General features: G+C 43.2%; 1 protein-coding gene across 4 annotated transcripts in view; it reads left to right on the top strand.

Annotated features, from left to right (window-relative positions):
- The window catches only part of citb (citron rho-interacting serine/threonine kinase b), a 57225-nt gene that overhangs the window by 34433 nt on the left and 9678 nt on the right, over positions 1-13114 (top strand). For 2 of the 4 annotated variants that reach the window (XM_036935734.2, XM_090190449.1), the window contains exons 22-36: positions 1-115; positions 808-978; positions 2883-3056; positions 3197-3377; positions 3668-3756; positions 3944-4048; positions 4156-4325; positions 10648-10728; positions 10888-11023; positions 11150-11289; positions 11409-11501; positions 11730-11838; positions 12261-12389; positions 12578-12658; positions 12812-12890. The exon at positions 1-115 is cut by the window's left edge and continues 105 nt beyond it. In XM_036935734.2, coding sequence (XP_036791629.1) covers positions 1-115; positions 808-978; positions 2883-3056; positions 3197-3377; positions 3668-3756; positions 3944-4048; positions 4156-4325; positions 10648-10728; positions 10888-11023; positions 11150-11289; positions 11409-11501; positions 11730-11838; positions 12261-12389; positions 12578-12658; positions 12812-12890 — 1853 coding nt within the window. Of the gene's footprint in view, positions 116-807; positions 979-1260; positions 1285-2882; positions 3057-3196; positions 3378-3667; positions 3757-3943; positions 4049-4155; positions 4326-9675; positions 9721-10647; positions 10729-10887; positions 11024-11149; positions 11290-11408; positions 11502-11729; positions 11839-12260; positions 12390-12577; positions 12659-12811; positions 12891-13114 lie in introns of all 4 variants that reach the window. The other 2 variants (XM_090190450.1, XM_036935731.2) reach the window with 2 other exon arrangements.

Here is a 13114-nt window from a genome sequence, read left to right as displayed (position 1 = left end):
CCCCTGCAGTACAGCGACATGAAGATGGCCCTGGACAAGGAGCGCTCCCGCTGCTCTGAGCTGGAGGATACACTGCAGAAGATGAGACTGGAGCTGCGCTCCCTACGAGAGGAAGGTAAGGACACAGTCATCAAATAAACAGGAAATAATCCCACTAACGACCACGGCTGTAGTCCAGCGCATGCTATCGCTTCAAGCAGAACATCAAACTCACACCAGGCCCAAACAACACTTCCTTGTGACTTTCCTTTATTCCTCTCTCTCTCTCTCGCTCTCTCTCTATCTCTCTCCCACTCTCTCTGTCTCCTCTCTCCTTTCTCTCGCTCTCTCTCTCCTTTCTCCCTCTCCTTTCTCTCTCTCTCTCTCTCTTGCTCTCTCTCTATCTCTCTCTCCCACTCTCTCTGTCTCCTCTCTCCTTTCTCTCTCTCCTTTATTTCTCTCTCTCTCTCTCCTTTCTCTCTCTCCGTCTCTCTCTCTCCTTTCTCTACTCTCCTTTATTTCTCTCTCTCTCTCCGTTCTCTCTCCTCTCTCTCTCTCTTGCTCTCTCTCTATCTCTCTCCCACTCTCTCTGTCTCCTCTCTCCTTTCTCTCGCTCTCTCTCTCCTTTCTCCCTCTCCTTTCTCCCTCTCTCTCTCTCTCTTGCTCTCTCTCTATCTCTCTCTCCCACTCTCTCTGTCTCCTCTCTCCTTTCTCTCTCTCCTTTATTTCTCTCTCTCTCTCTCGCCGTCTCTCTCTCTCTCCTTTCTCTCTCTTTCTCTCTCTCTCTCTGTGTGTGTCTCTCACTCTCACACATATACACACATTCAGCAGTCCAGTACAAGCCTGTGGACCATGGTGGTACCCCTGCTACCCCTGGCACATCGCGCCAGCAGATGATGATGTCTGCCATGGTGAAGTCTCCCGAGCACCAGCAGGGCCCGAGCAGCCTGCTGGCTACCGCTAACTCTGGCCGCAGGAAGGAGGTTGCCACCCCCGAGGGTGAGTCCTTCTGGAGGAGAAAAAGGGGACATGGGAGTGTTTATGCCCAGCTAACACACTGCATCAGATGAGACCTCTGTGTGGCCTTCAGCAGTGTGTCCATATTTCCATATAATTCAGTATAATTAAAGTAATAGGCCACCAACTGACATTATAAAGATACTTGGACCTAAAATCACTCAGGCAAGCTTTCCTGATGGCTACTACTGTCCTACAGAAATTCCTCTTCCTCCTAATGCCTTAGACCTTTGTCCTTTGTCCTTTGTCTCTCACACTCAACAGAGAGAAGGAGAGTCACTTTTGAAAGTAAGTTCTCCTAACTCATGGAGCCCGCAATTTGCTATCCCCTTCCTTTTTGCCTCTCTACCACACTCTGAATGGGCCAGATTTGAAAAGCTCTGCACTGGGATCAAGTGGCAGATGTTTCTATAGAGTATAGTATGCTACGTTATGGTTTCTAATGCTTGTATTGGAGTTTCCACTTTCCAGTAATGCCTCTCTACTAAATTATTCTAGCTCTGGAATTAGTATTCACTTCAATTAATAACTAAAGTATTTTCATAGAATGTAAGTTTACATGTCTTTACATACAGTGCCAGTCAAAAGTTTGGACACACCTACTCATTCAAGAGTTTTTCTTTATTTTTACTATTTTCTACATTGTAGAATAATAGTGAATACATCAAAACTATGAAATAACACATATGGAATCATGTAATAACTTAAGAAATGTTAAACCAATTAGATTCTTCAAAGTAGCCACCCTTTGCCTTGATGATAGGTTTGCACACACTTGGCATTCTCTCAACCAACTTCATGAGGAATGCTTTTCCAACAGTCTTGAAGAAGTTCCCACATATGCTGAGCACTTGTTGGCTACTTTGAAGAGTCTCAAATATAAAATATATTTAGATTTCTTTAACACTGTAATATTACAATGTAGAAAATAGCAGAAATAAAGAAAAACCCTTGAAGGAGTGTGGGTCCAAACTTTGGACTGGTACTGTACAGAAATCATAAAGACATTTTCAATCCTGGCTTGCGTCAGGTAAATCATCGTAGAAATGTAATTCAAACCAGCATATTGGATGATTGGACATTACCAGCTAACAGAAAATCAACATATCATGTTAAAAAAAGCCATTATGTGTTTGTGACACACAGTGTATGTGTCTGTATTCTACTTGAGACTGAAAACATTTCCATAGTTCTCTGTTGTTGAGCTAAACTTTCCTCCCTCTAAGTGCACAGCTTTGGAAATCTGAAGCAATTGCCTTTACTTCTGTTTGCCTACACTCCAATCCATTGACTCTCAGGCAGCTATCTGCCCTGCACCTTGAACCACTGCAACCCAGACCTGCACACCTTACAGAGGGGGGTTTTCTTTTCAGCTTTTCACCTTATTCCGCAATGTAGAAACCACAGGAGGTTGGTGGCACCTTAATTGGGGAGGACGGGCTCGTGGTAATGGCTGGAGCGGAATCAGTGGAATGTTTTCAAATATATCAAACACTTGGTTTCTATGTGGTTAATGCCATTCCATTCACGCCGCTCCAGCCATTCTTATGAGCTGTCCTCCCCTCAACAGCCTCCACTGGTTGGAACATATTCATCCTGTTCCCTCAATGAGAAGATTCCTGGATGCATGTGTTAAGTTCCAGTTATGAACTGATCACAGGTCTGATCAATGGTGAATGTTGGGATCAATATGATTTACCTTTTCATTTCAGATCCTCTTTAACGTTTTCACATTATGTTGGTGATGCTTCCTTTCCGTTGCCTCACTTGCACAACTGTCATGACACGGTGCACTGGATTTTTCCCTTGTTAAAAAAAAAAAACAACGATAATTGTGGTTGCTATAGAGACCGTCCCTCCTCACTGTCTTTCCTGGCTGTGTTCAGAGTATGGCCATCGCATGAAGGACAGTCAGAGGGACAGGGAGAGGGGGAGGCAGAGGGAGAGCGTTCACCACAACACCCCTCACCGCTTCACCGTGGGACTCAACATGAGGGCTGCCAAGTGTACTGTGTGCCTGGATACCGTGCACTTTGGTCGCCAGGCAGCCACCTGTGTCGGTATGTTACGTTTCAACCATCCTCTCCCCATCACAATGATCAGGCACATTTCTGTTGAGCAAGGCTTTTTCAGAAGGGTGGCTCATACAGTACTGTGATTCTGGCATTCCTAGTTTGAACAGTTTTCTTCTCTCCTTCAGAATGTCATGCTTTGTGCCATCCAAAATGCTCCCCCTGCCTTCCTGCCACGTGCGGCCTGCCTGGGGACTGTGCCCTGCACATGGCTGAGGCGCTGTGCCGGGACAAGGGCAGCTCCCCTGGCTTGCAGCTGAAAGAGGCCAGCGGACATGTTCGCCTGGAGGGGTGGATGAAGCAGCCCAGGTGGGTCTGTTCATTTTGGTGTGTGGACTTCATGCCCACTACTACTGTGAAACAAATTTGACTAATAGGACTATGCTATAGATCAACACGGACTGTCTGCTTACCCTTCAAGTTGACTGCATTTAGACTGATTGCTAATCCCTCTCACTGTATTTGATTTGATCTGAGATGTTTATTTCATACTAAAGTATAGTTGTAGGCTACAGTATTATCCTCATCTGTTCTAGGCATTGACTATCTCTGTGATAGTCTATGCTGCTGGCCCAGTGACAGACATGTTTGTTCTGTAGGAATGGGAAGCGTGGCCAGGGCTGGGAGAGGAAGTATGTGGTGCTGGATGGGACCAAGGTGACCATCTATGAAACAGAGCCCAGAGAAGGTCTCACTCCATTTCCTGTCCCTACAGTACATATGATTATGAAATAGGTTGAACTATTTACATTTTTTTGGTAACAATTCATTCTCATTTCATTTAGCTTACAGTGTTCTTGATTGCTGCCAGTTGGTGCCTTTTAGTCTGTGTATTTCTTAGTGAATGTTGATTTTTGATTGTTTGTGTTGTTCAGACTCAGTAAAGCCACTGGATGAGTTTGAGCTGTGTCTGTCTGATGGAGAGGTGATGGTGCACGGGGCTGTCGGGGCGTCTGAGCTGCCCAACACCGCAAAGTCAGGTACCCACAAACTTGGGTCCGACTTATTGACTTCTTAGTAGTATCATGATCTGTGCGAAGGAAAGAACTGTTCCCCTCGTTCCCTCACTGTGCTGTGATGTGTGTAGATGTGCCGTATGTGCTGAAGCTGGAGTCCCACCCCCACACGTCGTGCTGGCCCGGACAGACTCTGTACTTCATGGCTCCCAGTTTCCCAGACAAGCAGCGTTGGGTGGCCGTGCTGGAGTCTGTGGTGGCAGGGGGGCGAGCATCTCGGGAGAAGGCTGAGGCAGATGCAGTGAGTACCACAGTACTCACCACTATGGAGTTAAATTAGTGTAATTACTTACTGACACACATACATACAACCCTAAACCTTACCCTAACCCTAACCCTAAACCTTACCCTAACCCTAAACCTTACCCTAGCCCCAGTAGTAGAATAAGTACCCAATTGTCATACTTGAGTAAAAGTAAAGATACCTTGATAGAAAATGACTCAAGTAAAAGTCACCCAGTAAAATTCTACTTGTAGAAGTGTCTAAAAGTATTTGGTTTTAAATATACTTAAGTATTAAAAGTAAACGTTATTGCTAAAATATACTTAAGTATCAAAAGTAGAAGTATAAATAATTAAAATTCCTTATAAATCCTCTTGGTACCTCCTCTGACCGACACTGGAAGCTGGGATGGATGTCCCTACAACCATTTCATTCGCTCTTTCGACTGTCCATCAACTCCTTGCTGAACCCTACATCACAGCCACTGACAAAACACATGCCTGCAGTCATTACATCATAGTGCAGCAGGAGAGAGGAATGTCATTACGGTAGATCGATTTATAGCCATTAATCAAAATAATGATTAGATTTTAAACAAAAAACACTTTCTGTTTGTCATAGATGGACAAGATTAATATGAGATGAAAGGAGAGTTCCTAACGAGTTCAGGAAGTCAAGCTAGAGCTCTGTTCACAACGAATGTCTCGCTTTAGAAAATATGCACATTTTCTCTAACCCTAAACATACAAATATGTATTGTACAGTTATAAGGAAAGTGAAGTCTTGTAGTTAGTCATTTCATAATTTGATTATGCTATATTTAGAAACCAGATAAGTCATGTCAAGCCTTATTCATACAGTTTTGTTGAATACTAATACATTGTATAAAATATTTAATATTTGCCTATTTTTTTTATCATATTTGTACTGTGCACTTGAGCTTGTGTCCTCAAAAGTGACTACACCTCAGCAACTGAGAACTATTTTTACCAGAAAGGTGAGATTTTAACCTTTCATTGAATATGCAGCATTACTAGTTGTTTTTTATGGCTCTCTTATGATACATAATTACAGTGCCTTGCGAAAGTATTCGGCCCCCTTGAACTTTGCGACCTTTTGCCACATTTCAGGCTTCAAACATAAAGATATACAACTGTATTTTTTTGTGAAGAATCAACAACAAGTGGGACACAATCATGAAGTGGAACGACATTTATTGGATATTTCAAACTTTTTTAACAAATCAAAAACTGAAAAATTGGGCATGCAAAATTATTCAGCCCCTTTACTTTCAGTGCAGCAAACTCTCTCCAGAAGTTCAGTGAGGATCTCTGAATGATCCAATGTTGACCTAAATGACTAATGAGGATAAATACAATCCACCTGTGTGTAATCAAGTCTCCGTATAAATGCACCTGCACTGTGATAGTCTCAGAGGTCCGTTAAAAGCGCAGAGAGCATCATGAAGAACAAGGAACACACCAGGCAGGTCCGAGATACTGTTGTGAAGAAGTTTAAAGCCGGATTTGGATACAAAAAGATTTCCCAAGCTTTAAACATCCCAAGGAGCACTGTGCAAGCGATAATATTGAAATGGAAGGAGTATCAGACCACTGCAAATCTACCAAGACCTGGCCGTCCCTCTAAACTTTCAGCTCATACAAGGAGAAGACTGATCAGAGATGCAGCCAAGAGACCCATGATCACTCTGGATGAACTGCAGAGATCTACAGCTGAGGTGGGAGACTCTGTCCATAGGACAACAATCCATAGGACAACAAGTATATTGCACAAATCTGGCCTTTATGGAAGAGTGGCAAGAAGAAAGCCATTTCTTAAAGATATCCATAAAAAGTGTTGTTTAAAGTTTGCCACAAGCCACCTGGGAGACACACCAAACATGTGGAAGAAGGTGCTCTGGTCAGATGAAACCAAAATGGAACTTTTTGGCAACAATGCAAAACATTATGTTTGGCGTAAAAGCAACACAGCTGAACACACCATCCCCACTGTCAAACATGGTGGTGGTAGCATCATAGTTTGGGCCTGCTTTTCTTCAGCAGGGACAGGGAAGATGGTTAAAATTGATGGGAAGATGGATGGAGCCAAATACAGGACCATTCTGGAAGAAAACCTGATGGAGTCTGCAAAAGACCTGAGACTGGGACGGAGATTTGTCTTCCAACAAGACAATGATCCTAAACATAAAGCAAAATCTACAATAGAATGGTTCAAAAATAAACATATCCAGGTGTTAGAATGGCCAGATCAAAGTCCAGACCTGAATCCAATCGAGAATCTGTGGAAAGAACTGAAAACTGCTGTTCACAAATGCTCTCCATCCAACCTCACTGAGCTCGAGCTGTTTTGCAAGGAGGAATGGGAAAAAATTTCAGTCTCTCGATGTGCAAAACTGATAGAGACATACCCCAAGCAACTTACAGCTGTAATCGCAGCAAAAGGTGGCGCTACAAAGTATTAACTTAAGGGGGCTGAATAATTTTGCACGCCCAATTTTTCAGTTTTTGATTTGTTAAAAAAGTTTGAAATATCCAATAAATGTCGTTCCACTTCATGATTGTGTCCCACTTGTTGTTGATTCTTCACAAAAAAATACAGTTTTATATCTTTATGTTTGAAGCCTGAAATGGGGCAAAAGGTCGTAAAGTTCAAGGGGGCCGGATACTTTCGCAAGGCACTGTACTTTTCAAATACATTTAGTTACATTTAACTGGTTTAAGCAAACCAGAAGGCACCATTTTCTTGTTTTTTTTTATTTATGGATAGCCAAGGGCACACTCCAACACTACAAACGAAGCATTTGTGTTTAGTGAGTCTGCCAGATCAGAGGCAATAGGGATGACCAGGGATGATGTCTTGATAAGTGCCTGAATTGGAAAATGTTTCTCTCCTGCTAAGAACTCAAAATGTAACAAGTACTTTTGGGTGTCAGCGAAAATGTATGGAGTAAAAAGTTTGTTATTTTCTTTAGGAATGTAGTGAAGTAAAAGTAAAAGTTGTCAAAACTATAAATAGTACAGTAGAGTACAGATACCCCCAAAAACTGTACCGAACAAAAATATAAATGCAACATTCAACAATTCCAAAGTTGTCACTGAGTTACAGTTCATGCAGTATAAGGAAATCAGCCAATTGAAATAAGTTCATTAGGCCCTAGTCTATGGATTTCACATGACTGGGAATACAGATATGCACATGATGGTCACAGATACCTTAAAGGTTGGGGAGTGGATCAGAAAACATGTCAGTATTGGGTGTGACCACCATTTGCCTCACTCAGCGTGACACATCTCCTTCGCATAGAGTTGATCAGGCTGTTGATTGTGGCCTGTGGAATGTTGTCCCACTCCTCTTCAATGGCTGTGCGAAGTTGCTGGATATTGGCAGGAACTGGAACATGCTGTCATACACGTCAATCCAGAGCATCTAAAACATGTTCAATTGGTGATATGTCTGGTGAGTATACAGGCCATGACATTTTCAGTTTCCAGGAATTGTGTACAGATCCTTGCGACATGGGTCCGGTGCATTATCATGCTGAAACATGAAGTAATGCTATCGGATGAATGACAACGACAATGTGCCTCAGGATCTTGTCATGGTATCTCTGTGCGTTTAAATTACCATCGATAAAGTTAAATTGTGTTCGTTGTCTGTAGCTTATTCCTGCCCATAACATAACCCCACCGCCACCCTGGGGCACTCTGTTCACAACGTTGACATCAGCAAACTGCTAGCCCAAATATGCCATACACGTAGTCTGCGGTTGTGAGGCCGGTTGGACAATCTGCCAAATTCTCTAAAATGACGTTGGAGGCGGCTTATGGTAGAGAAAGCTCTGGTGGACATTCCTGCAGTCAGCATGGCAACGGCATTTCCCCACAAAACTTGATACATCTGTGACATTGTGTTGTGTGACAAAACTGCACATTTTGGAGTGACCTATTATTGTCCCCAGCACAAGGTGCACCTGTGTGATGATCATGCTGTTTAATCAGCTTCTTGATATGCCACACCTGTCAGGTGGATGGATAATCTTGACAAAGGGGAAATGCTAACTAACAGGGAGGAAAATTTGTGAACTAAATTTGAGAGAAATATGCTTACTGTGCATATGGAACATTTCTGGGATCTTTTACTTCAGCTCATGAAACATGGAACCAACACTTTACATGTTGTGTTTATATTTTTATTCAGTACAATTAAGTAGTACTTTAAAGTAGTTTTACTTAAGTACTTTACCCCACTGCCTAGCCCTAACCTTAACACTAACAATAACCCTAACTTCATGTCCACATCCCAGTTCAACCCTAACCCTAACTTCATGTCCACATCCCAGTTCAACCCTAACCCTAACTTCATGTCTACATCCCAGTTAAACTCTAACCCTAGCTTCATGTCTACATCCCAGTTCAACTCTAACCCTAACTTCATGTTCACATCCCAGTTCAACTCTAACCCTAACTTCATGTTCACATCCCAGTTCAACCCTAACCCTAGCTTCATGTTCACATCCCAGTTCAACTCTAACCCTAACTTCATGTCCACATCCCAGTTCAACCCTAACCCTATCCTCAACCACAGCCACAACATAAACCCTAACCCTAGCTTCATGTCCACATCCCAGTTCAACTCTAACCCTAACTTCATGTCCACATCCCAGTTCAACTCTAACCCTAGCTTCATGTCTACATCCCAGTTCAACCCTAACCCTAACTTCATGTCCACATCCTGGTTGTGCTCAACTCTCAACAGTTAATGACAGGGCTCACTCAGGAACAAGAGAGAACTCATCGTTTACTATAAGAGTTTGGTAAATGGTGGAAAGTGTCGGTCCTCATTCAGCGTTCACCTACACTATATATCTGTCATTAATACCAGGTGGAAATATAGACCTGATTCCCTGGCTATTGTCTTTTAAGGTAGTTTCTCTGTTTGGATGCCTGAGGTCTGACTCATCAAAGGTTAAAACAGTATTTTTACTGTATGAGGGTTATACTTTACATTTACCATCAGATTTCTTCTTCGCTACAGCATACTTGTATGCTTGATAGGACCCTGAGTATAATGCATCCATCCATTAAATCTGTATAAATAATTGTGAATTGTTTTGTTTTTTAATAATTTACTGCAGTAGTAAAGTTTTATAAATAATCCATGATGTCTCTTATATGTGGCGTTAATTGTCCCTCTTCTTCTCTCTCTCTCACTTTCTCTCTCTCTCTCTCTCTCTCTCTCATTCCTGTTTGTTGCTTTTTCATCATGTCATACTGTATGTCCCTGTATGTGGGCATGTTTTGTTGATTTGCTCTATTCTGCCTGCTCCATGGGGTTTCACTTGCCATAGGCTGCTGTGTCCAAAACACAGATGGTTCTGTCTCCTCTGGTCCAGGTAAAGAGTCTAACGAGGCTACTTTTGTCTGCTTTCCTGTTGATACCAGACACACAGGCACTTTATACACGCAATTACAATGATAATACATTTACGATTACAGTACAACATTTACAATGACAAAACAGAATAATGCTGTGCATGTTTGTCTTGAGCGCGTGGTCATCTTCCTGCTGTTCACCTCACGCTGTGACCACACGCTGGTTGTCCCCACCATCCTTTCCTCTATTGTCTTATCGAAGTTGTGTTGACTGTGAGTGATTGTCTGACTGTTGTAGCACCTGGCAACTATCTTTTGTTCAATATCTTTGATTTGATGTATTGTGATCAGATCCTTGGATAGCATTTTTCGCTGTATATTTCTTTACTCAAATGTCATGTTTTGCGAGGTGTTCAACTTTCATGATGAGTGAACATACTCATCACAGAGCCTATTACAGTGATATAACCAGCCCTATGCACACAATAGGCCTTCCTGTAGCCAGGACAAGTGGTCTGTCTGGTAGTACTGTCAGCTTTCACTTCTTACCACGTAGAGCCCGTGTCTAACTCATTTCACGGAGGGCCGGATGTCCGTGGGTTTTCGCTCCATCCTTGTCCTTGGTTGATGAATTAAGGCCGCTAATTAGTAAGGAACTCCCCTCACCTGGTTGTCTAGGTCCTTAGTAGATTGGAAAAACCAAAAAGCCACAGAAACTCAGCCCTCCGTGGAATGAGTTTGACACCCCTTTTGTGGAGTCTCTCTACCCCCCCCCCCCCCCCCGTTCACTCTGCCTGATTACCCTGTTTCTGCACCCACCCAACTACCTTAATATAAACCCACTTTCTGTTCCTATACCAAGCCTGACAGCTTCCCGACTGTGCCTCTCCCACCACACTGAACCTGTGAGCCTCCTGACTCCTGTGTTTCTGTCTCCCGTCCACCAGAAACTGCTTGGGAACTCTTTGCTGAAGCTGGAGGGAGATGACAGGCTTGACATCAACTGTACTCTCCCCCTCACAGACCAGGTAATATAATGAAGAGTAAACTAGACTTTTGAGTGTATGGGTTGATAGTTTTTCTCTTCCGCCTTACCACTTTTACGTGTGTTGATAACATATGCACTTCATGTAGTCCCACAGTGTACAGTACACTACCAGTGACGTGTGCTCTTTCCCCTCTCACAGATAGTGTTAGTGGGCTCTGAGGAGGGTCTGTACGCCCTGAATGTAATCAAAAACTCCCTGACCCACATCCCTGGCCTGGGCTCCGTCTTCCAGATCCACATCATGAAGGAGCATGAGAAGCTGCTGATGATTGTTGGTATGAAAGCCGACTTGACTCAATCAGTGATAACAGCACATATATACAGTACATCGTCGACTGTCTCATTTATTTGTCAGTCCGACTGAATTGAAGGGAGGGGTAATGTCTGTGTTTGGCCTGTAGGGGATGAGAGGGCGCTGTGTCTGGTGGAGATTAAAAAGGTGAAGCAGTCTCTGGCCCAGTCCCACCTGCCTGCCCAGTCTGAACTGGAACCATTTATTTTTGAGACGGTCAAGGGCTGCCACCTCTTCTCTGCAGGCAGAGTAAGTCTAGTGGTTTCTTAGGGGTTGCGGGCATTGATTCAATTGGTCATCCTTTGACCAAAGAAATGCTTATCCCTTATCATAACTGTCAATGACTTTGTGGATGTGTCTGTCTACAGATAGATAATGGGCCTTGTATCTGTGCAGCAATGCCTAACAAGATTACAATTCTGCGTTACAATGACAATCTCAACAAGTTCTGCATTCGCAAGGTGAGTATCACCTGAAAGTTGAAACAAATGATCAGATGGAACGATAAACACATAACTTTCTGGTTACAGAGGAAATTAAATTGACCCACAAGACAGCTCACAGTGACTAGACATGCAGCTCATTTATATTGAACTGCAACTGAAGAAATGTCTGTTCCTCCTATCAGTCCAGCAGCTGTTTTCCCTCGCTAGTTCTCTAACAACCTCCTTCCACCACCCCTCCATCAGGAGATAGAGACTCTGGAGCCCTGCAGCTGCATCCACCTGACCAGCTACAGCATCATCATCGGCACCAACAAATTCTATGAGATTGAGATGAAGCAGTATGTCCTGGAGGGTTAGTGGCTTTCGTTGTTGGTCGTTCCTCTCAGTAAACCCACTGGAACTCATGAGTACCAGAAAATGAACTGTGACCAATCCAAAAATGCTACATGTAAATAAGCCACTCCACTATTCACGTGTTAAAAAGGTTGATGCCACTAAATCCTTTCCATGGTTATTCTAATGCTGATTCTATATTTACATTTTAGTCATTCCGCATATGCGCTTATCCAGAACAACTTGCATGAACGCTCATGCAACCCTAAACGCATAGGGTTAAGTGCCTTGCTCAAGGGCACATCAACAGATTGTTCACCTATTCGGCTCGGGGTTAGAACCAGTGACCTTTCAGTTACAGGCCCAACGCTCTTAACCACTAGGTTACCTACCACCCTATCTGTGACAGAGAGCGTGTTATACACTGTGTCGCCCCTGTAGAGTTCCTGGATAAGAAGGACATGTCGTTGGCCTCGGCGGTGTTTGCTTCCTCCTCCCATAGCTTCCCCATCTCCATAATGCAGGTCACCAGCACTCTGCAGAAGGAGGAGTACCTGCTCTGCTTCCATGGTGAGATCTGTCTTGACATTTGCAATTGCAATAAATTCATCTTACCGTGGTGATATTGTATTACCTGTTTTACTGTACATATCACATAACATTGTGTTGTATTGCCCCCACACAACCACAGAATGATTGTAAAACATTCCAAGGTACATTCATCGACACAGTAGTTAAGGACTATTGTTCTGTCACAGAGTTTGGAGTGTTTGTGGACGCATACGGACGAAGGAGCCGCACTGAAGAAATCAAATGGAGTCGTCTGCCCCTGGCCTTTGGTGTGTATAGTATACAGTATTAGTATCTTCACATAGTACAGTTCTAACAAAGTGGTATGCGTTGTGGAACATTGCTAGAAATGTGAATCTGAGTACCAGTAGCGTATTTCGTGACTTTTGTAACGTAACCCTTTCCTTATCTGTCTTGAACAGCTTACAGAGAGCCCTACCTGTTTGTGACATACTTTAACTCCTTGGATGTGATCGAGGTTCAGGGACATGCTGCTCTTGGGTAAAGAAAAAACGACCGAAACACAAACTCACACAATAAGAACTTGCACATGACAAACGCTTCAGTATTTGTCCGAGTAGGCCTATGCGACCACAATCAATGCCACAAATTGAGAATAACACACACAATAATAGAGAAGTGATCTCCAATAACGTCCCCCCCCATGTCTGATTTTCATTTTCTATTCATCCATTGTGCTAAATGGCAGACATGATTGATTTTAG

The sequence above is a fragment of the Oncorhynchus mykiss genome, chromosome 11, assembly GCF_057628025.1.
Source record: "Oncorhynchus mykiss isolate SJ-2025 chromosome 11, ASM5762802v1, whole genome shotgun sequence".
Classification (NCBI taxonomy): Eukaryota; Metazoa; Chordata; class Actinopteri; order Salmoniformes; family Salmonidae; genus Oncorhynchus; species Oncorhynchus mykiss.
This window is presented reverse-complemented; position numbering and strand designations above follow the sequence as displayed.